General features: G+C 33.6%; 2 protein-coding genes across 11 annotated transcripts in view; one reads left to right on the top strand and one right to left on the bottom strand.

Moving 5' to 3' along the window:
• LOC120777015 (protein draper) overlaps positions 1-23,661 on the top strand; it is a 51,836-nt gene extending 28,175 nt beyond the window's left edge. For 2 of the 9 annotated variants that reach the window (XM_040108121.1, XM_040108119.1), the window contains exons 3-14: positions 7,757-8,185; positions 8,255-8,418; positions 10,854-10,985; positions 14,195-14,441; positions 14,620-15,659; positions 18,420-18,626; positions 18,691-19,023; positions 19,688-19,855; positions 19,927-20,223; positions 20,293-20,451; positions 20,596-20,667; positions 23,072-23,661. In XM_040108121.1, coding sequence (XP_039964055.1) covers positions 8,040-8,185; positions 8,255-8,418; positions 10,854-10,985; positions 14,195-14,441; positions 14,620-15,659; positions 18,420-18,626; positions 18,691-19,023; positions 19,688-19,855; positions 19,927-20,223; positions 20,293-20,451; positions 20,596-20,667; positions 23,072-23,400 — 3,294 coding nt within the window. In that variant the 5' untranslated portion in view covers positions 7,757-8,039 and the 3' untranslated portion in view covers positions 23,401-23,661. Of the gene's footprint in view, positions 1-5,283; positions 5,388-7,756; positions 8,186-8,254; positions 8,419-10,853; positions 10,986-14,194; positions 14,442-14,619; positions 15,660-18,419; positions 18,627-18,690; positions 19,024-19,687; positions 19,856-19,926; positions 20,224-20,292; positions 20,452-20,595; positions 20,668-23,071 lie in introns of those variants that run through there. The other 7 variants (XM_040108122.1, XM_040108123.1, XM_040108124.1 and 4 more) reach the window with 7 other exon arrangements.
• On the bottom strand, positions 4,286-14,156 carry LOC120777016. 2 transcript variants are annotated; one of them, XM_040108130.1, is made up of 2 exons: positions 13,892-14,156; positions 4,286-5,113 (listed from the first exon to the last, which is right to left on the bottom strand). In XM_040108130.1, the coding sequence occupies exon 2, from the start codon at positions 5,098-5,100 to the stop codon at positions 4,459-4,461; it is 642 nt and encodes a 213-aa protein (XP_039964064.1). In that variant the 5' UTR covers positions 5,101-5,113; positions 13,892-14,156; the 3' UTR covers positions 4,286-4,458. The 2 variants fall into 2 exon arrangements, with proteins under 2 accessions (XP_039964064.1, XP_039964063.1); XM_040108129.1 differs by lacking the exon at positions 13,892-14,156 and adding an exon at positions 5,207-5,386.
• Positions 23,662-25,024: the final 1,363 nt, after the last annotated feature.

Below are 25,024 nucleotides of genomic sequence, written 5' to 3'. Positions count from 1 at the left end.
TTGCAATATTACGAAAACTTCAATATTCTCATGCGCTTTCATAATACTTTGTTTCCATCCACATTTCTTTAACAAAATATTATTCATATATATATTTTTTTTATACTGAACATACATATGTATACTATGCGCACACCGTTATTTTTTGTAACCCTATATCAGTTGCGCACATATGGAATGTTTCAATACTCGATGTGGGCTACAGTGACTATGCTTCCTCATGTGTGAATTCTGAACAAGAATTTCGATATCAGCATTTTTTATGCTCGAATTTCACTTCAATGCCACTTGGCTGGCAATTACACTTCCATTTTCAAACTCCTACATATTTTAATGCCTACATACACACACATATATCAGACATAAGTGCTAAAATGTTGCAGATATCAGCATTTTAGCACCAAAGTACGCATAAATATTTAATTTTTTTTTCTAAGTGAATTTCTCTTTGTTTACTTTGTGCCTCTACTTAGCTCTTGGTCGAAGTTGCTGTATATCAACCGCGTTGATAAGCTAAATGTTTTTATTATTGTTTTTATTATTGTTATGAAATTACCTACACGCATTTTATCGGCTTAGTTTAATGCGTATTGAGAAAATCCCTTTACAGCAAAGTTGTTGTAAAGCTTTACTTCGCATTTCTAGCGCGATAAATGCGTGCTGAGTCGCGCTCAAGCCAAAGGCAAATCTTTTTTTGCATGACGTTGTAGCCGGCTTTCTTATAGCCTTTATTTTTAACATAGGACTAACTCGCAAATTAAAAAAAATGTCCAAATGGTAATATAATATTTTTAAATTAAATGGAGTATTGCAAACCACGACCGTTTTTTATCTTTTTCCAGTGAAATCATTGTAATTTGCTTTTTTGTTGAAGATTTGCAGTTTAATGAAGTATGTATGTAAGTATTGTATGGCAATATACATATCTCATAAGCTTACTTACAAGCGGCAACTAATGAGCTCATACAAATTCTTTCCTTTAGTCTGCATTTGCAGTCAGAGTCATTAACCGGTTTTCCCATACTCGTCAATTCAAACTAAATAAACTAAAAAATTAAATTTAGCTTTGTTTGTTTTATTATTTAAGATAATTCAACAGTAATTGCACATAAACAAAAAAATAATTTGTATTCCATTCTCAAAAAAAAAAAAACAAAACGCATAACTTCAGGTACACATTTGTGTAAACTTACTTTGTTCATTATCCCATCAATTAAAACTAGTTTCCCGATCCCTTTTGCGCTCATACAGCCCCACACCATAATGTTACCGTTGCCATGCTTTACTGTAGGTTACAAATTTCAAAATTGTTCGGTTGTAGCTCTTCATTAGGTTATCGCCATACTTCTACACGTCCATCCGACCCAAAGACGTTAAATTTGCTCTCTTCGGCAAATAAAACGCCATTCCACCAAACATTTGATTTACAAATATATTCCTTGGCGAATTGTACATGTACTTGTCTGTTTTTTGGTTGCACCAAAGGCTTACGTCGCACAATTCGGCCATTAACACCCCTAGTATAAGGGCTCTTCTAATGGTAGACGACGAAACCTCTTTACCAAACTCTTCCGCAATCTCTGTGACAATTTTTGGAGCACTTAAGCGTGGATTTTCTTTTATTTTTCGTTCGGCTACCTTCTACTCTATCTCACTGAGCTCCTTAGGTTTACCCGGTTGTATCAACAAGTGTTATATTCCTTCATTTTTGTAACGCCGAACAATATCTGACAATGTATTGGTCATTTCTGCAATTTTTTTTATAAGTTTCTCCATTCTTGTGATGAAAAATTACGAACTGGACTTGCTCCAGAGTAGAATTTTATCCTTTGGAATCTTCTGTCTGAAATCAAACTATTTGATGGATTAGAGCAGAGTCAATGTTTATTTACAATATCTTAAACAAATTTTCTCATAAAATCACTTTTAGCTCAGTTTTTACACACATAAACTCCAAGCGCAGGGAAAACCCGAATAATAATGACGCGTCATTTTCTAGTAAACTCTAAACATTGCACGTTTGCATTTTACACAGTGACTCAAATACCTCAATAAAATTATGAATAAGAAGTATGTTCATTATTTTTTAGTTTTCGCAAAAAAACTTAACGAATAAAATACTTATATTTAAAAATATAGAGGCATTAAGTTAAAGAAAACAAATACCAAATATTAATGAGTCTGACAGTATGTTCATAAGTTCTATAACGTCATTAATCGGTTCTGTATAAACCCAGCGGGAGTTCGATTTATACCCAAAAATAGTTGGCTGTTATTTTGTACCGTTATTATTAGCGGTATTCACACCAGCTTTGTTAATAGTTATTCGACAGTTTTTACGTTCCTTTTATTTTTGTAAAATTACCAACTACCCACTGTGTAATCGAACACCGGTTAGGTCTACATGATTTCGGCTAAGGCAATACCCTCCTTTCCAAGCAGACTCTGGACCCCCTGAAATTCATAGCACATATGTATGTATGCTAAAGCAATGTAAGATTTTTAGAAGAAAATGCATTGCCTGAAAAGTATTTGATCAATTTTCTACATAAAATTCTCATAACGCTCTTTGCTAAAATATCGAACAAAAAATGTGTCTAAAATTTTTTACTTCGACCCCTTCAACTGATGAAAATACCAAAAAAGTGAAAGATATGGTGCTCGAAAATCGTGGGAAGTGTTCGAAAGATGGCAGAAAGCTGGACATTTCTCGGGAGTCCGTCCGAATGATTTTGGTGAATATTTTGGATATGAAACGCCGTGAATTTTTTTTCAAAAAGAGTAACGATAAACTGGTTCCTTTGGACATGCTTGATCGTGCGAATTCCGCATTGGATGATGAGATGGATTTACGAATTCGACATGCAAACAAGTCAACAATCATCGGAAAAAAAACGAGAAACTAAAAAAAAACACAAACCACGACACAGCCGCTCAAAAAATTAAAGTGAAAGTTCATTGTCTTTTTCGATATTCGTGGTTTGGTGCATCATGAATTTGTTTCTCGGAGAAACCGACGTTCTATAAGGAGTTGTATTTGGCCATATTAAGGCATTTGAGCTAGAACATCTCCGTCGAAAGCGGCCGGAATTTCGGAAGAACAATTCATGGATTTTACACGATGATAATGCACCATCCCATCTAGCCACAATTGTGACCGAATTTAAAGCCAAAAACGCAATGAACACCGTCAATCAACCACCGCGTATTCACCAGGTACGGCACCGTGCGATTTTTTCTTGTTCCACAAACTGAAATTGCCGCTCCGTGCAACCAGTTCTCAGTTGAACGAAGAGATAGAACAAAATTCGCTGAAGAAGCTAAAGGTGCTTAGTGCTTTTGAAAAGTGTTTCGCGGACTGGAAAAATCGTCGGCATAATTGTATTACATTGGGTATTTTTATACCCTGAACAGGGCATATTAAGTTTGTCACGAATTTTGTAACACTCAGAAAGAAGCGTCGGAAACCCTATAATGTATATATATAATTAATCAGTATGTTGAGCTGAGTCGATTTAGCCATGTCTGTCTGTCTGTCCGTCTGTATATGTACGAACTAGTCCCTCAGTTTTTTAAGATATCGTTTTGAAATTTTGCAAACGTCATTTTATCTTCAAGAAGCTGCTCATTTGTCGGAACTGCCAATATCGGAGCACTATAACCTATAGCTGCCATACAAACTGAACGATCGGAATCAAGTTCTGGTAAGGAAAGCTTTCACATTTCACAGGATATATTCATGAAACTTGGTATAGATTATTTTCTAAGGCAACAATGTAATCTCCGAAGAAATTGCTCAGATCGGTTTACTATAGCATATACCTTCCATACAAACGGAACACATAGTTACTAACAGAAATGCACCTGTGAAGGGTGTTTAGCTTCGGTGCAACCGAAGTTAACGTTTTTTCTTGTTTTTTTATTATTATTGCAAATACCACGCCTTGAAACTGATATTAATAGCCTCAATGACAAATATCTACCAGAACTAAAGAATACTCAAAAAGTGTCCCACGCCAAGTAGCGTTCAACATAACTGTCATACATATCGCATAACAGACACACAAACACATGCGTAGCGTAATCGTGGAATATATTTACAAAATGATAAGCTCCCATACACAAAACCACTTGTGTCAACAATCAGTCGCTCGCTAATTGAAAACGGAAATACTCGTCACCGAATCAGAGGAAAAATATTTATTATCCGAGGCAAATTGTGTAAAATTTATTTGCTGCACTAAATTTATGCAAAATAAATTTAATAATAGTGAAAAGATTATATTAAATATATATAGAAATATATCTTTTTGTTGTAGAGTGCGCTTTAAGACAGAGGCACATGGAATTTCGCTCATCAATAATTAATATCCTTTCTGGCAAGTTTAGCAACGCCTTGAAAATCCTCAAAAATATATCTCGCTATATGGTGGGGCGGTATGTGTGTGTGTGTGTTATTCAGGTGACATGAAATCGGCGTAGAAAATTTGCATTACTAAAACATTCACGCAGCGCACAATAGACGGAGAGCAGCAGGCCCACCACGCCGATGACGAATACGAGCGGTGTGCCGAGCAATATCATCACGAAGAGTTTCACATCGCCACACTTCGCCAATGTCATCCACCAGAGCACGCGGCGTGCTGTATTCCGCATCAAAATACAACTACGCCAACAACCAAAGCTGCTGTTGGTGCAACGGAGCAGAGTGAAGAGCATCAGTCGCAACAGCCACAGCGTCCAGGCGCAGGCTCGGTACAGCAATTCGCTTGTGCGCTGATAATATGAACTCTTATAGATGCTGCTCGTGAATGCTGTGGCTTGTTGGCGTCGCTTGGGGCTCAATAAACGATCGCCATAGTAGATGAGCAGCCGTCGCAGTTGTCGCTCAATGCCACTACCTTGGTGCGCATTACTACGCTGTGGCGGTTGATAAGCTTCCAATTCGCGTCGGTACTCGGTGTCCGAATCGGTTTCCACCAGCTCCAGGCGGCGTTGCTGTGTCAGCGCCTGCAGTGTTGGCTTGCTGCCGAACATGCTGAGATCGCCCTCATAGTTGCCGTTGTAACAGATGACGCTGCCCAAAGTCGTCGGTGACATCCCTCGTGCGGCACTAAGCGAATAGAAGGGAAAATTAGTTGAAAACATATAATCATTTAAGTTATTTATTGTGTTGTGCTGTGAATTAGTGGCTTGTTCTTATCACCGTTGTGCTGTGCTGAAGCAAACTCCGCTGCCGTTGCTCATGTGTGGTGCGGCGCTTTGTGCCGCCAGTAGTGGCACGTAATTTAAACCGTCGTTGTATGTGTGCATTGCAGGCCTAAGCTTCGAAATTTTCGCTGATATCTCCAAATGCAAAATAAAGCAATCAGCTGCTATTTTTTTAAGTAAAATATGTTGTTTCTTTTGTTTGTTTTTAAATATCCGAATTATTTTTGTTTTGAAATATTGTGTGTATGTTTTTAACTGTATTCTCCAAGCCTTGTTGTGTTTGTTTTTTTTTTCATTTCTCAAATAAATAGAGTTTCCGTGCATGGATATTTAATATTAGAAAATATTGAAGTTAATAATAATCTGAGTGAATATAAAAGGTATTATTTTCGACATTACCTTGACTGTCCTTTACTGTCTAATCGATTTTATCTAGACTGACAAAAAACACCATTCTCGGTATTTCGATGCAATTCTTCATTATCGCCTTCAAAATAGGCTCCTTTTGAGCCAATACAAGCATGCTAATTTGCTATTCATTTATTATAAGGCACGGCTGGGATGGTCTTCAGTGAATTTTGTTTTTTTTTTTGCGGTTTCGGCTTATTTTTGCAGCGCCATTCACTAAATTGTTGAACATTTTCGACTTCATATTCATAAATCCACGCTTCGTCAAAGTATGTTGAGTGTGAGTTCTTAGCTACGTTGTCAAACATCACTTTTGCGATGACTACTCAACGTCGTTTTTGCCAAAGATTCAGATTTTGGCAAGAGTGTAGCTTTGACACCCTTCATACTCAAAATATTAGCCAAAAAGTGTAGAGTTGATCCGTAAGAAATGCTGAGATTCTCTGTTGTGTAATTATTGATGACTTCTCATCTTTCACTGGCACTTAAATTTAGTGTTCAAGATAAACTAGACTCACCTTCAGCATTTTCAACGATTCCCTTGCTGAGATTCCATAAGAAACACAAAATCTTTAGCAAACTCGTTGTTAAACTTTTTCATATCCACAAAATCGCACGAAAAACCTTTTAATTGTCTTATGGAAATCAAATTTCAGACCAACATAAAAAAGTTGTACCAAAATACCGAAAATACCATATCGATCCAGTTTGACCTGTCCGAGTCGAATTTGTTCAGATGGTATATTAAAACCGCAAAAGAGTACCTAGAATATCACATAGAATGCATTAGCTCTTCTAAGTCAGTTATTTGTTCGATTCGCCACTCGGCAAATTTTGGCGAATAGAAACCAGGGAGTGCACTTATCGAGCAGTTTTCTAACGAGTACAGAGTACGAGATTTTAGTGCCTAACAGCTTCTTTTTTTTTAAATTACACTGTTTTGACACCTTTTTGCCTATGATATGGACTTTGTGAAGATGTTGATTAACTTTTGGGTTCCTACGTTATTGAAAACAAAAGTTCTTTAGAAGTTCTTAAGTGTCATATCACCAACGGTGGATGAACTCAACTAATTTTCATCGATTGTTTGTTTTAAGCACATTTTTGGAAATTTGGGCCAAAAAGCCAATAGACCTCGCGTAGAGCTAAATTTTCGTCGTCGAAACATAAATAACAAAATCGTCCTGATAATTTTTTACACTAGTTTTCGCTGCGGGCGATGATTTTCAGCCCCCGGAATAGAAATATCTGCCAATTAAAAACCGGAATTTTAATTGATGTCACATGAAGATCGGCCTACCTGCAGGCAGATTAGGTTACATCGTAGAGTTAATTTTCACAACAAAGGTAGCTCAGTTCCCTCAGTTCCTTTATTATACCCAATACTCTTAGATATGGATTACCAGATGCTCTTAGTTCGACGAAGAGTTTTAAGCTCACCACAAATATGTTAAGCCCGCTAATATCAACCGCAGCGTCTTCATAATGCTCGCCTTAGGTGTGTCTACTGAGATATTTTAACCTGAGTCTAGGAAAAACTGGGCAGCTTAGGAGAAAAAAAGTGATTACACATCACATTCCTTCATACTTCTTTGTCAAAATGTATCCATAATTTCCAGTTTCCAGGCAGAACAGCATGATACAATTTTTTTTATCTACTTCACAAGTGCGCCCAATCTAATAAATACAAAAAAGCTTGTATATTCGAAAAAATAAAGAATAAATATTCGGTTATTATTTCAAATAAAGTACCCATTTCATAAAGAACTAATGATTTAACAGCTTTTAAATAAAAATTAATTTGTTTAATGTATCTCCGGGCGCCGAAATGTAGCCAACGTAGGCTCAATTGACTGTTCCGCATAGTTGAACATCTATTTATGTCGCAAAAAATATCAAATCGTTGTTAACGGGATTTCCGAGTGGTTTTCTAACATTAATAAGCAAATGTTATATCCCTTCTGAATAAGTACTTTTATTAACAGGGAATTTACCAGTTAGCACGATTAGCACTCGCTGCTGTTATCTGCAATCACCATGTACTTTTTAATAAAATTACACATGTTAACAAACATATGCACATACAGTAGTCAATAAATAAATTAATGGCTGTGTTATTTTCACTTTTTCTTTGCAGTTGCATGTTATGCCAGTGTGTGAGTGCTGCCGACAGCCCATTGAATCATCAACGCTTTTCTAAAGCCAAATAAAAGCTGGAACTATGCTGCAAATAATTTAATCATCTGGAGCAATTGCGACTTTATCACCGCACTGCTAAGTTAATATATAAATATACATACGCATATATACTCGTGTATGTATATGTACGCCTATATAATATTTATATAGCATCAGCGTCAGTCTACTTTTCGTTCTTCGCTATTAAAACATTGGCGCATCCGCCAAACGCTCAACGCAAAATGTCCGCAATAACAGTAACTTATTGCAAATTATTTGCGCAACTCTTCATACTCTTGAGCATAATCAACATTGTCTATTCGAATGATATGCTAGTCAGTCTATCTGAGGGCTTGGATGGACCCAATGTCTGCAAGAAGCGTGAGAAGTGAGTATAGCACACATTTTAATTAAAAATGATTAATTTCTTCTAATATTTACAATATTTCGCTTGCAGTTATCCCGTCGAAGTGACCACCACCGAATTGCAGTCATATCAGGAGCGTCAAACGGTTTGGTGTCTCAATGTGCCGCCGCGTTGCTCCTCATATCAAATCAAACATCGTACGGTGAATAAAACGCGTACGCTTATGAAAACGCGCATTGTGCGCGCTTGCTGTGGTGCGTATATTAGAACTAAGGGTGTACTCAATTAATATACGTATATGTACGTATATTTGAAAATATGCAGAAAAGTAAAAAAAGAAGAAAAAGACTCTCACAAAATAGCATCAGGTGTCAGTTTCCATGAGCCATTCAGAATTGCAGAGAAAAGTTAAAAATACGCCATATAATTCAATGAGCTGTGCAGAGGCGATTAAGTGACTCATAGATGCTGAAATTTTGAAAAACTTTAATAGTTAAAACTTAACATTAATTTAGGACGCACTTATGTATATCGTCACCTCATTTCAAGCAAAACATCGTACCCTAAGTTATAGACGATACGGAAAAAAAATCTGGAAACCTTTAATACCTTTAGTCGACATAAAAGAGTCGTCAAACTTCGGGCTCAAATTTCAGCATTTTTTTAAAAGATTTTTTTAAAAATATTCCAAACAGTTTAGAGATTTCGAATATCTTTCATAGCTTTGTCAGAATCGTACCAAAACTAAAACGAAAACACTACCCTTGGAAAAAAACATTTAAAGATAAATGCTAAGTCGGGTTTGGCGCTTGATATCACGCAAATCAACATTCTGTCGATGAAATACTTTATATCACATCTTTCTAGTTATGTCTACATTAGAAATATGCAACAAAAACCGGTTTTCGAGTAAATTTGCACAATTTGAGTTTTTCTAACAAAGTTCTTCAAAACTCAACGGTTTCGTTTACCTCAAATCATAACTCAGAAACGGCAGCTTCTAAGTACGATAAAAATATTAAGAGATCTTCGCTAGAATTCTATACCATTGACAGTCGATCTAATAAACTCGTTATTATATGTGGAAAAGGCTTTTCAACTCCGTAGTATTCCTTCTAATAATTTCAAAATTGTTAGCTTCCGCTAAAGCTACTAAATCTTCGCTTACTTAAACCAATTCGAGTTACCTAGCTTTAAGATATTTCCGCAAATATTTAGCATAAACAAGCGTATATACATATAAATAGTAGTAAGGCAATTTGCTCGCTGAATTTTTTGCGAGCAGGTCGTTGAACCAAATAAGGCGAGAATATAATTTTGCTTTTTCAAATCATTAGCTTTCATAATATTACTCAAAATGGTAGGAAAATCCTAGTTCTAATTACTAAAATTCTGAATATAATAGGTTATCTATTCAATTATTAAAATATCTACCATTGCTGATCAGGGGAATACCTCTAACATCATGTGAGAAGCGACAATTATTTTACTCGGTGATCACTGAGAAACAATTTAGATTAATTAAATAATTTAACACTCTTGTTATTAAAATTATTTAGTTGTTAAGCAATTTGTTTTACGTTAATTATTCTAAAGGGTGATCCATTTCGAGGTTCCCTACTTTTTTTTAAGAAAAAACACAAACTTGAAATTGAATGTTCCCCACGGTTACGTCTCAGATTGTTCATCCGTTGAGTTCAATTTTTGACGACTCGTTCGAACATTTCTATTGGTAATTGGTGAATGACACGCGTGATGCTTTGCTCCAAGGCCTGAATCGAAGTGGGATTGTCCTCATAGACTTTAGACTTTGCATATCCCCACAGGAAAAAGTCGAACGATGTGATATCACACAATCTTGGTGGCCAGTTAAAAACGTGAAATTATCTACATGCCGAAGTGTTCTCTCAATACATCCATTGATTGCTGCGATGTGTGGAAAGTGGCGCCGTCTTGTTGAAAACAATTAAATTTTAGGCATCTAATAGTCGGTTATCATGGCGCGATAATGGTCACTATAGACGGTTCCGTGCTCACCGTGCTCATCACACTTGAAGTAATATGTGTATTCTACCGGCCCACAAACCACAGCAAACCGTTGTTTTTTCTAGATAAAATGACAGCTCGTGAATCTCTTCAAGTTGCTCTCCGTTCCAAATGCGGTAATTTCGCTTGTTTAAATAGCCATGAGCCAGAAATGGGCCTCATCGCTGAACAAAATTTGACCCGTAAACGTCAGATCTTCTCGGAACTTTTCAAGAGCAAAACGGTATCGCTTGGGAAGGTTGATCGATATTAGCTATAGTATAAAGAATATTCTTATTTATGTATATAATGATATCATCAATAGTTTGACAGTTCTGCCTATGATTTTAAACAGTTTTAGCAGTCTTTTTCTGTTTCCAAATAATGCAATTTCAACAAAATTTACGGATAACGAATCAATTTAATTAAATTAATATCAGATCTTTTGGCAATTTTCCTTGAAAAAATTAGGGAAATTGTATTTTATTTCTAGTAGGTATACACAGCTTATTTCCTTTATTCTTTCAAAGAATATGACTATATTTTATAAATTAATTCCGTAAAAATCCTGTAAATAAACGTTTTTAAATTGTGCAATTTATATCTATGAAACCTTCTGCTCTTTATATTTTAACTTTTGTATTAATAATTTACACTCTTCCAGATGGTTACACTGAAAACCCGAATGGCGATGGCTGTATTCCGAAGTGTACACATGACTGCGAACATGGCAAATGTATTGCACCGGAGAAGTGCAAATGCGAGCAAGGCTGGGGTGGCGATACCTGCGATTTAAGTTCGTTAAATTCGCTTCTTAATTATTTAACTATAAAAATGTTTATATTACATAAGCGTCATTTATTTTAAAGCGATATTTTCTTTTTTTTCTGCTGCTTAAAAATCTGATACTTTTCAAAAATTATGAAATATGCTGCCGAGTAAAAGCTTTTATGTGCAATTACGGCTTAGCTCATGCAAAAATTCAATTTCGCATATTTTTTATACACAAGACTTGTTTTTCATAGGATATTAAATATTTTTAGCTAAATATTTTTCAAAAAAAAAATATTAAATATGTTTTAAAAAAAAATATTAAATATTTTTCAAAAAAAAAAAAATATTAAAAATTCTTTTAAAATAAAACGTGTGCTCTTCCGATCTAAATACTTCACAAAAATTAAATATAATACCGAATTACACTGCTAAATATTATCTTTATTTATCAGTTAATTAATGGTTATATATTCAATAAATTTTAGAGCGGTTTCTGATATTCAAATTTCAATAGTTTCTTATTGCCTATAAAAAATTATTAATTAATCAAACAGGAATAAATTTTGATTAATAAAAGTCAGTGAAATAAAATTAACATATATTTTGTCAGCTCCATAAAGAGCACTATCCAAAGCTGTTAGTTGGAAAGGATTTACACACAGAATTTTTGTGTTGCAAACTTTATGCTTTAACTAAAAAAAAAACTTTAAATAAAACAAATTTTACGTCAAAAATCGTCTTAAAACCGTAAAAATTTTTTTCTATGTTATTTATATGGGAAAGTAACTTTTCGAATATTCTAAGATGTTATTACACTCAAAACAAGTTACCCCGCGGTATAATATTTTTATTTTTTATAAGTATATACATACTTATATATGTATTATCTTCAGGTAACACAGTGAAAAACAAAATATCGCTTCAAAATGAGACACCTTAATCTTACACACGCTGAAGCATACACTATAGACGCATGGTAAATTTTTTAGAAATTTTTTAATTAATTAAGTACAAATGTACAAGTTGCCATTTTAATTAAGCAATTTCAACATATTTTGGCAGCGTCTAATGCTGCTGGAATAATTTTATTGCTTTGTTGTTAAATAAATTTTTCAGATTGTTTATTTAAAACACTCAAAAATGGCGCAAATTAACTGCGTCTGTTGTGCGCACGAGTGGCTTCAGCATGTGTGTATATAAGTATGTATTTATAGCGCTGTGTCAATGTCAATTAAATGTGACAACTGATTTTTCTTTAAAGACTATCTTAATGAGTGATTCAGTGACTCTAAACGATGTGCGAAACACATGCGGAGAGAAAAAATTCTCTCCAAATAATTTAGGAACTATTAAATATTAATAAATCATATATAAATTACACTAAATTGACATGATCGGCGCTACGTTGATATAAATTAGATTTTATATTTAATGCTTTTGTTCATTTGTGCTTTTTGTTGCTTTTGTAACTTTGATTGCTTAATTGTTGTTTACTTTTTTCGTATTTGTTTTGCCTTTTTTTGTAATTTTTGTTTGCTATTTTTGCGCAGAATGTTGACAGCACGTTTATTTGTGTTTTTTGATGTATCCTAGTCACGATGTGTATTTTTTAATTGTAAAATTCGATTGAATAGAAACACGAGAATATGCTTGTAGACTTTTTGGCTTCGATTTAATTTTTTTATATATTTTATTATAAATTGGTAACAAAAATATTCGATATTTTTTCTTATATTAAATTCGTACATATTTTATAAATAATTCGTAAACAATGTAGTATAATTCGGGCCGTGGAAACGCCATTAGGGTGCTTCAAAAAGGCTTTGAGTTGTTTTTTCAAAAAGCGATGCCTAATTTTTCAAGATATCGATCAATTTTTCAAGCACAAGGCACGAAATTTGATATGGATTATTATCCATGGTAGCACTGCAATCTCCGAGTATCTTGTTTAAACCGCACCACTATAGCATATAGCTGCCATACAAACTAACCGAAGAAAATCAAGTACTTGTATAGAAAACTTTTATATTTGACTAGATATCGGCATGAAATTCGGTAGGGATTATTATCCAATGCAGCACTGCTATCCCCGAATATCTATTCAAATCGGACCACTATAGCGTATAGCTGTCATACAAACTGACCGTTGAAAATCTAGATATCGGCATGAAATTCGGTAGGGATTATTATCCAATGCAGCACTGCTATCCCCGAATATCTATTCAAATCGGACCACTATAGCGTATAGCTGTCATACAAACTGACCGTTGAAAATCTAGTACTTGTATATAAAACTTTTTTATTTGACGAGATATCGGCACAGAATATGGTATGGATTATTATCCAAGGCAACAATACAATCTCTGAATATCTTGCTCAAATCGGACCAATATAGCGTATAGCTGCCATACAAACTGGTCGTTGAAAATCAAGTACTTGTATAGAAAACTTTTTTATTTGACGAGATATTGGCATGAAATACGGTAGGGATTATTATCCAAGACAGCACTGCTATCCCCGAATATCTTGTTCAAATCGGACCACTATAGCGTATAGCTGCCATACAAACTGACTGATGCAAATTAAGTTTTTGTATGGAAATTTTTGATGTGTGAAGTTTATTACAGCTTCGGTGCAATCGAAGTTTACTTTTTTCTTGTTTTCACATCAAATAAAATTTTTTTAAAAATTATTTTAACAATTGAAAGAGACACCCCAATAATACATACATACATATATACATACATCGTTTTCTTATTACAACAAACGTGCTATAAATTGCTTTGATTTGAAAATAATGCTTTGTTGTGCTTTGTTACCTGCTAATAACCTTTGTTTATATACTTACATATTTATTTTTTTCACTTTTAATTATTACTTTCGGCATTTTTATTTATCACAAGCATAGAACACCTCCCACTCACTTACCTATGTATACTCACAGCACAGCAGACCAGTGTAAACCATTAACATTATCCTTTGAATAAACCAAAATCCTTTTTCCACGTCAATATCCCCGCAAACGCTTCGCTTTACATGCGTAAATTTGAAAAAAATGTAACTGTGTGGCAATACTAATACCAAAAAGGCTGTGGGTCTAACTGCCTGCAATCGCAAAGCACAGCGCATTATGTTGAAAATGGGCCAAAAGCAACGAAAGCAAAATAGCAAAAAAAAAAATTGTTTTTTTATCGTAAGCACATAAATAATCGAACGATAATTCCAATACAGATTGTCCGGCGGGTTACTGGGGACGTGATTGCGGCAAGCAATGCGACTGCTTGAATAATGCCACCTGCGACCCGGCCACCGGCGAATGCGAGTGCGCCAAAGGATATCGGGGTGAGAAGTGTGGCGACACATGTCCGCCAGATCATTACGGTGCCAAGTGTATGGAGGAGTGTCGCTGTGAGAATGGCGGCAGCTGTCATCACATCTCGGGCGAATGCAGTTGTGCGCCCGGTTATACGGGGCCATTGTAAGTTTGCACGGGTTTTGGCTTACTAACGCTAGTTTATGAAATTCCGCTGGCCATACATATACACATGAATATACTATTTTATGGCTAGCCTAGTTGTCCATCCAACTTGTTTTATATTGTTCTTTTGTTTTTCGTTTTGTTTTTTTGTTTTTCGTGCCTTCTACGCCACGCCAAGATGTGAGAGTTTATGTCCGGACGGCAAACACGGCGTGCAGTGCAAACAAGATTGTCGCTGTCAGAACGACGGCACATGCGATCCGCGCAGTGGCGCTTGCCTGTGTCCGCCCGGTTGGACGGGTGACGTCTGCGCCAATAAATGTCCGATTGGTTTCTACGGCGCACAGTGCAAGGAGCAATGCGAATGCTTCAAAGGTGGACCGTGTCATCACATCAGCGGCCAATGTGAATGTCCGCCCGGCTATTTGGGTGAGCTCTGCTACGACGAGTGTCCGCTCAACACTTACGGCTTGAACTGTACGGAGAAGTGCAAGTGTCAGAATGATGGTACCTGCGACAAGGCGACCGGCGCTTGTCAATGTGCGCCCGGCTGGAAAGGTGACGATTGCAGCGAACGCATTTGCACATTCGACAAGTACGGTGACGATTGTAATAAGACGTGTGATTGTGATGCGCTCAACACGCAATACTGCCATCCGGTGTCGGGCAAGTGTTACTGCCAGAATGGCTGGAGCGGCGCGCAGTGTAATCGACCATGTCCGTTCCTGAAGTATGGACCGAGCTGTGAATTGAGTTGTGAGTGTGCGAATTCGGCGCGTTGTTCGCCCGTCAATGGCACGTGCATATGTGCGCCGGGCTATCAGGGTGAGCGTTGCGAGGAGCGCTGTCCGGAGGGACGTTACGGGCAGGATTGCGCGCAGAAATGCGATTGTCAGAATGGCGCGTTGTGCTCACATGAGACGGGTCAATGCAGCTGCACCGCCGGTTGGCGGAATATCAAATGCGATCGTCCATGCGATCTGAATTCTTATGGTGAAAATTGTAAATTCAAATGTAATTGCTACAATAATGCCGGCTGTAATCCACAAAATGGCTTGTGCACTTGCGCGCCCGGTTGGATGGGTGAGAAGTGCGATCAGAAGTGTGAGCCGTTCACCTTTGGTCTCGGCTGCGAGTTGCAATGCGAATGTGATGCGAACAATACGATCGCCTGTGATTCGGCGAGCGGGAAGTGTGTCTGCAAGCAGGGTTGGGGAGGTAGGTTTTCCTGCAGTGGGTGGGTGTGTGCTTGGTTTGTCGGAGCAGCTGCATCTTCTAAACTATGTTAATACACAGTACATTCATACATAACTTATCTCACATATAAAGCCATTAATCCATACACGCCCTCATCAGTAGACACTCCTTCATACTACATAAGCATCGTAAGAAACTTTAATTGAAATTTGGCCCTAGTATTGACTCTAAATTTGGAATATACTATACATATATTTTATCATGGCTTCACTTTTAACATTTTTCATTTAAAAACTAACATTTGGCAAGATTATTCAAAATAAACGCTTTAGACTTCGTTTTTAAAAGTATATAAAATTTTTTCAAATATCGAATTTAATTAAAAAAATAAATTTTGAAAAATCGAATTCGATTTCAAAAACAATTTTTTATATGTATATTTTTTGAAATTCGATTTCAAAAATAATTTTTTATATATTTTTTGAAATTCGATTTCAAAAATATTTTTTTATATCTATATTTTTTGAAAGTTTATTTCAAAAATAATTTTTTTTAATATTTTTTGAAATTGGATTCCAAAAGCTATTTTTTAAATATTTTTTTTTAAATTCGTTTTCGAAAATAACTTTTTGTATATTTTTTTGAAATTATGCTTAACATTTTAAATTAAAAACAAAATTGTCTCCAAGTATAAAAAACACAATATTACACAAAAAGTTTTTTGCTTTAAAATTTAAAATATAATTTTGAAAAATTAAAAAAAAAAGCTTTTATTAATAAATTTGGAATTTAGTTTTTTTTAGATATTTCAAGTTTACATTGTTATTTTTTTTTCTAAAAACTAATTACTTTACAAAATTACACTTAAACCATTTTTAAAATTAATTTTTTTTTTTAATTTTGAAAATTGAAAATATAAAAAATTATATACATAAGTTTCAACAAAAGAGGAAGCATTTCATATTTTTTAAAACAGCAATTTTTAGAATTATTTTTTATTTACATTTTAAGTTTACTTTATTACTTTTTTATAAAAACTTATTATTTTAAAAATTTTTAAATAATTTTTTCTTTAATTTTTTAAAAATATGTATGTATCTTCTATAATTTTTTTAAATGATATATAAAATTAAAATTTATAAAAAAACATATAACTCATATTTTGACAAAAAAAGGAAATATTACATATTTAAATAAAAATTCGGGTATAATATTTTTATAAAATATTTTTTTTTTAATTTTTGTCTTATATTGCTTCAACTATTTTTTTACAAAATTGTAATTAATTTTTTATTTTTTAAAAGCATATCTTCTATAATTTTTTTTAATTATACATACATATGTATGTACATATATAAAATTGTAAAACATAATTTAACTCATATTTCAACAAAAAAAAAAGACTTGTTACATATTTAAATAAAAAATTATCGTAAAACATGTTTTAATTTTTTTATATTTTAATTTAACGTTATTATTTCTTATATGAAAACGAATTATTTAACAAAATTAAATCATATTTTTCAATTTTTCAAAAGCGTTTTTATTATACATATGTATGAATATTATTTTGATAATACATAAAATTGGACATTTTAAATTATAAAAGCTATATAACTCAGAATAAAATAAAAACTATTACACACATTTTCGTATATTAATTTTTTAAAATTATAATTAAATTTTTTTTAAGTTAATTTTTTTTACATTTGTTGAAATAATACTTAAAATTTTAAATTATATATTGAAAAATATTATATAACACAAAAATTAAGGAAATGCTAAATGTTAAATTATAAAATTTGTGCATAAATTTTTGTTTATTAAATTTTAATTTTACATTATTATTTGTTATATAGAAAAAAAATTAAATTGTAAATTAATTAAGTAATTAAATAATTTTTTGCATTATATTTTCAAGTTTTTTTACTTTCACAATACTTAAAATTTTAAATAAAAAATTAAAAAAATGGTTAACAAAAAAATTAATATCATGGAAAGTATTGCCTAAATTCAAACAAATCTGCATTAATATTTCATTTTATTAAATTTTAATTTTACAATATTATTTTTTGTATAAAAATTAATTAATTTATAAAATATTTTTTTTTGTATTTTAAATGCTTTTTTTACAAATTAATTGTTTTATTTTATGTAAAAACTTTTTAATTACAACTGAAATCTTCATAAAATTCCTCGAAAACCACATAACAAAAATATTAAAAAGTAAAAGAAAATAAAAAATATACTACATATATTATAAGAGTTTTTTAGTATAAAAGTAAAAATTTTAAGATTTCATATTTTTGTATATTTTTTTCATTTTTAATAAATTTCTAAAATATGTAATTAAAAATTTGAAACTAACATTAAACATAAATTTATTTACCTTATATTCATAGAATTGTAGCAAGCAATTTTTTTTTTTTTGTTAAATGATTTTGATTTGTTAAACAAGCATTTCTTAAATAATTAATGCATTAGTTTAGGTTATTCATTAACATTATATTACCATCAGACTAACCTCACTTTCATCAAAGCACATTTTACTCTCAAAAGCATGAACACTCCTTCACAATTCCTCTCCCTTCTACAAACTCACTCATAAACACACAACAAAATACATAAAATAACACAATTTTTTTTAAACAGTTATTTTAAATTATTTCTCTTTTTTTATCCACAACTTTCGTTCCATTACGTTGCTGTATTTATTGTTCGTACGTTTGCCTTGCGTTGTTTGCGTTTGCGTTAACTTTGTTTTTGTGGACACCAAAAAAGGTGTACATTGCGAAACCAATTGTCCCGTTGGCTATTATGGTGAAAATTGTGATCAAGTTTGCAGATGCCTGAACAACTCTTCCTGCGATCCCGACAGCGGACGTTGCATATGTGCGGCTGGCTGGACTGGCGTCGACTGTTCGGAGCCGTGTCCGCATGGCTTCTTCGGCGTTGGCTGCAAGGAACGTTGCCCCGATACGGCGCAAAGTGAGTGATATAATTTTATTCTTTTTCAAATAAAACATAATTTTTACTATTTTTTCTTTGACAGATAATACCAGCTGCGATCATATTACCGGTGAGATTGTCTGCCGCCCCGGCTATATTGGTTTGACCTGTAAGCATCCCTGTCCGGACGGTTACTATGGTCCTGGCTGCAAGAATAAATGTCATTGTGAACATGGCGGCGAGTGTAATCATGTATCCGGTCAATGCTTGTGCTTGCCGGGTTGGACTGGCGCCAATTGTAACATCTCCTGTCCGGATGAATACTATGGTCCCAATTGTGCCCAGCATTGTCGTTGTCAAAATGGTGGCACTTGTCGCAAGAATGACGGTTTCTGTGTTTGTCCCGCTGGCTGGATGGGTACACGTTGTGAAGAAGGTAAGACCCCATCACATCGAAATCAATTCTGTTTCCAGGTGTTTATGTTCTCCAATAAAATTATCACAAGTTATATGTCTAAGTCTACAAAAAAAGACATATCAAGAACAGGGACGTGGAGAGAAAACCGTCGCACGAGGAGAATATAGTATGAGGGGCACCATAAATTTATTGGTTTAATTGCTGTAGAGCACCGGACCTACCGAGAACTCCAAGCGACTCAGATTGAAATATACATATCCTCTTCTTAATTGGCGTAGACAGCGCCTACGCGGTTATAGTCGAGTTTACAATAGCGTGCCTTTCTTTGCGTTGTTGGGCACCAATTGGGAATTTCAAGTGTAGCTAGGTCCTTCTTCACATGGTCTTTCCAACGGAGTGGATGTATTCCTATTCCTCTGCTTCCCCCAGCGGGTACTACGTCGGATACTCTCAAAGCTGGATTCGCTGTCTCTTAATTCGCTGAACTATGTCAATGTCTTCGTGTATCTCGTTATTCTCATTGTTTCATCGACTGCGGTATTCGTCGTTGCCAATATGCAAAGAACCATAAATTTTACGCAGAACCTTTCTCTCGAAATACATTACTGAACCAGAATATCTTAACTCGAGTAATAATTATCGACTCTCAAACTGACAATTATTTTCCTTCGACACTTTCCAGTCTGTCCCGAAGGCTTCTACGGCAAACACTGCATCACCCAATGCGAATGTCCATCACAGAACTTCGTCTGTCACATTGCTGTCGGCTGCGTTTGTCGCAAGGGTTATACCGGCGACAATTGTGATCGCCTATTGGCGGAAGAACGCATACAAGAGGCGCAGGCGGGATGTAAGTATATCTACAAACATACATACATTTTTGTTAAACAATTCTAAATTGCACCTATTTCATTTTTACAGCCAATCGTTCAGCCGTCGTCTGGGGTTCATTCATTTTCCTCATCTTGTGCGGCATTATTATGGCACTCGTCTTCTACTATCGTCGCCGTGTCTCGAATTTGAAAACCGAAATCCAACATGTGCAGTATATAAGCGATCCCAGTCAGAATTGGGCGGATCGGCACAATTTCGATAATCCCGTTTACGGGTTTCCAGAGCAGCAGCAACAACAACGTTTACTGAACAATATGCGTCCAAAGATCAATAATTTGGGGCGCAGCGATCTTTACAATTATAACTCGAATTCCAGCACCGGCTGTGAGTTTCAAGTTAAATATATAAGTGTTTGTTGTTGTAATAATTTTCGAATCTTCCCTCCTTACTTAGCAGCTGCTTCGTATTCTGGCAACTTTTCGCATGATATGTCCGCCAAGAATCTAACTGCTGATCTCACCAATCCGAATATCTATAATTCGTATGAAGATCCGCTGAAAGTGGAGCATGTCTACGATGAAATCAAACAAAAAGAGGGTTACAATAATCCCGGTAAGTATTTTGCTGTTCAATTTGCCCACACGCATACATATTTGAATGCATTTGTAATTTCATCAATTTCAATACGCAAAAAACGCAAACGCCAATTTAATGCGAAACATACATACGTACATGCATATGTATGTGCTTACGTAGTCAAAGTCTATTGCAAGCAACTATTTCCTGAGGGTAAGAAAACGAATTCAAGCCAACAATATGTGATCTGGTGTGCGTACATACCTACATATATATCGTCCATTTTTCCTCTAGTTTTTTGTATATATTTTAGAAGTTTGTTATTGCTCGTTTTATAGTAGTTTTAGTGTTTACTCGTTGACACTTTTGGTAGCATGTGTTATCACAAGTTAAATGCTCACAGTTCTAGACGTTTTTTATGGTGGATTAGAAAGACGATGTATCGACGTAATTATTTTCCAAGTAGGTGCAATACTTTTCGCAACTCAAGAATTTCCCATGAACCACCGGTTAAGTATTACTCCGTGGGAAGGACACGATATTTCAATATCCTCTATTTTGTAGACTGACGAAAGCTTAATCTGTTGAAAAGTCGCAGTTTTGTCATTACGAAAGCAGATGCTTCGCTAACAGCCATTTCTTAGTCGACTTACACATGAGTGTCGTTAAAATTTCGACCGTGAAACTACCACCGAGTGTGGTTTTTAGTTATCCCTTGTATTTGAAAAGCGAGGGCAATAATTCTCTATAAGTAGCTTCTAAAGCTCACATGTCCCATACGAATTGGGTCAAATTGAAATTCAGATCCCCATGTCGTCTGTCTATCCACGTGTGGATAGCCGGAATAGGTCTGTGGGTCCAGCGCAGCTACCGCTGCTTTTACATTTTGACGTCCTGTTTCACTCCTCTGTCTTTGCCGATACTATTTCAGACGCTAATATTATTGCTCGAGTTTATCTTCTCGAATGTCAATGAGAGGCATACTGGCTTATACTTCAGCAGCGTCGGTTGATAAAGTCCGGAAAGCACTTATTACGCACTTAGCATCTATTGGCCATCATTTTCGATAGAGCATTATAAATTTTGTTTACTTTGCCAGATGTACACGCCCGTTGTTCCTTAAATTTTAATTTGTAGTCCAATACTACTCCCACGTACTTCAACTACATTTGGTTCTTGTGTCGACTAATTGTTTAACTATTGCTATCACCATGCTCTTGGTGCCTTCGTCCATATCAAGAATGACGCTTCTATTTTTAAAATTACTCATTATACTGTTCATGAGGCATTCAGAGGCGCGTATTTCATTCAGAGCTTCGATTATGTGTGCTAATTTTGCCGTGTTGAACGCCTTCTCGACATCCAGGGTAATCAGAGCGCAGTACTTTTTTTGTGCACACTTTGCAGGGCAATATTAGTTGACAAAAGTTTGCAGCTTAACTCAGTTTCAAAACAATATTCACACGAATATTTAAAAAGTACCAATTTAGAAAAGAAAAATGCATTCTATACCAGTCCGGGTCAAATTTGATCATATGAATTAGTCACTTCATACTTTAGTAGTTTTGAAAAATGCCATCTGGGTAAAGTCCGATTTGGTGTGGTATTACCATACAAGTGGCATTAGAGCAGTATTAGTTACGCACAATTTATAAAACTGTAAGATTTCTCCTTTTTTTAGTGTCTTACATAAAATTTTTCTTTTAAATATTTAATGTAATAACGCACTTTTTGTCTTTTTATGGGCGTGGCAATATTGTCATTACGTTTAGTTACGCAAACCGCTACTTTTTATGGGCTAAAATCTTGTTTCACATTTTATCAAGAAAAATTTTCCGAGTAACGTGAGCTGTCCTCGGCTAAAATTATGGATTAACTATAAAAATCCTAATTCCTAATTCACAAGCGTCGTAAGCTGCACATTAGGGTGGGCCAAAAAAAAACTCTTTTTCTTAGAAACGGTGATAGTATTGCTCTAATTGTAGAAAAAAAATGAGATTTCTTTTAATATTAACATAGGCCGCTTTTTTTGAATTTCCTCATAAATAAAACAGGAATATTTTTTTTATTTTGTATGGATTAATTCATTTGAAGAAATTATTGAATCGTGAAAATTCAAATTTACACGCTTATAGAAAATTTAAAGGTCTACAAAAAAATCATATGCTTTTTTGCTAAGTCGATTAGGTCAAAAGGTTTTTGACATCAAAATATAACCTTGAATTTCAAAATATATTTTTTACAATTTTTGCCCATTTGTTCACAAATTATTTGAGGTCAAGATCTAACCTTAAATTTCAAAATATAATTTTTACAATTTTTTTTTATATTTTCACAAAATAAAGCCACTAAATCAGGCTTATCCTAGTACTCTATGTGTGCTATATAAAAGGCATCCAACTCACCGCTGCCGCTAACTCTCATGTTTATCAAAAATTAAGGTAGTTTGGAAACATACTTCACATCAGCACCTTTTCGCAACAAATTCAACGCTTTACAAGTAGTTAGCACCGCTTATTCGCTTCGTTCACACACACCAATGCATTGTTCTTTAAATACCTCTTAAATAACTCCGTTTTGTTAATTGTTTAGTGTCTTATTCACTACGTTTTTTTGAAAATATAAATAAAGAATAAATATTAACTTACATTCTTAGATGAATACGATCATTTGGATTACTCGCGGCCGAGTACGTCGCAGAAGCCGCACTATCATCGCATGAACGACACGACGCTCAATATAAACAGTGACGAAGAAAAGCCGAGCAACTTGAAGGCAATGAATCAACTGTTAGAAAAGCCAAACGCTCCAAATGGCAATGCGCTGACAGCGTTCGAGGAAGCGGCCGAAGAAGAAGCAGCCTCAACGTCTCTGGCTGCGCTTACCAAGCAGTATATGGCAAGTGCGGAGGATACGACAAGTGATAGCATTTGCGACAATGCATCGACTGCCTCACCCAGTTCCAATACAAGTCAAGCTATATAAATTATATAAATACGCGTAACGGTAGAAACTGTTTGTGCACACATGCATACATACAAAATATTTTTTAAATGCTGTGTATGAATGCGTGCAATTATATTTGCTAAGAAGTTTGCTAGAAATACAAGTATGTATGTAATTTATGCAACGTGAACTCTAAAAATTGTCATAGCTCAGGACTGCGAAGGAAATTTTATTATTATTTTTTTTGTAGTTCTTGTACGTGCATTCGTAATAGCTGCAAGCAAGCAAGCAATACATATTTTGAAAAAAATAATTCATGCATGAATTTTAGTAATTTTTTACTGCTTTTATATTGATTGCGTTATTGTCAGCGCTTTCCTTGTTGTTGTGTCAATATGAAATCCTTTCTTTTGGCAATTTTTGAGTTCACCACGCTCAGGATATGCAAGATTCACGCTCTCATGTTTGTACGCTTTCACATGTGAAGGTGCGAATCACACCGCCTGTCATTCATATGTATATATACATACATATGTAAATATTTTTAGTTTGCCTATTTATTCATTTGTATATTTACGTATCTGGAACTGCTGAGTATATTATTACGCCTTTATATTTATATATTTCTACGCTCGAATAATATTTGTATATTTTTTAAAGCTTTTATTTCTAATATAAAAAAAATTAAAAGCAGCGAAAAACTGATTAGCGAAGTGTTTATAATTTGAGACAAAAATTATTATTATTTTTTATTTTTTTGTTTTATTTTTTTGACAATATATAAAATATTTTTATTTTTTAAATTTATTTTAATTTTTTATTTACTATTATATATTTAAATTGTTTTAATTGTTTTTCATACATTTTAAAAAATATATTTTTAGTTACTTTTTTATTATTTTTAATTTTTATAGTTTATTTATATCATATTTTCTTTTATTTATTTTTATTTTATTTGCATTTTAAAATTTATTATATTTTACATACTTTTTAAAATGTATAGAAGAAACAATAAAAAATTAAAATCTTATAAAATTAAAATTAAAAATAACAAATACTTAAAATAAAAAGTATTATAAAATAAATAAAAAATTTAAAATACAAAATAAATATTTTGAATAAAAAAATATAAAATTTATATAAAATAGTTTATGCAGTTTCAAAATAAAATATATAAATAATAAAATTATTACTTATTTATTTTTTATAATCTAAATTTTTGTAATTTTATATTTTATTTTTTTGTATTTTAAAATTTTTATTTTTTTTTTATTTTTTATATCTTAATTTTTTTATTATTTATATTTTAGTTCTTTTTATTATTTTTGAAGCATTAAAAAAATATATTTTTATTTCTAATATAAAACCATAAAAAGCAGCGAACAACTAATTAGCGAAATGCTTATAATATGAGGCAAAAATTTAATTTATTTCCAGATTTTAGTTATTTATTTTAATAATTTTTTATTTATTTAGATCGGAAGAGCACACGTTTTATTATGAAACTATATAAAATATTTTATATATTTTTCATATTTAACATATTTTATTTTGTATTTTAAATTTTTTTATTTATTTTTAAAATATTTTTTTTTTATTTTTCTGTTATTTTTAATATTAATATTATTAGATGTTAATTTTTTATTGTTTCTTCTATATGTAT

This window comes from Bactrocera tryoni, chromosome 5 (assembly GCF_016617805.1).
Source record: "Bactrocera tryoni isolate S06 chromosome 5, CSIRO_BtryS06_freeze2, whole genome shotgun sequence".
Lineage (NCBI taxonomy): Eukaryota > Metazoa > Arthropoda > Insecta > Diptera > Tephritidae > Bactrocera > Bactrocera tryoni.
Note: the sequence above shows the minus strand (reverse complement) of the source record. Positions and strands in the feature narration are given on the sequence as shown.

What these genes read in the sequence shown, in the direction of transcription:
- LOC120777016 (XM_040108129.1), bottom strand. Translation starts at nt 5,313, where the DNA reads ATGCACACATACAACGACGGTTTAAATTACGTGCCACTACTGGCGGCA. An exon ending in TGCTTCAGCACAGCACAACG is followed by an intron (nt 5,114 to 5,206) that starts GTGATAAGAACA and finishes CTATTCGCTTAG; the next exon opens with TGCCGCACGAGGGATGTCAC.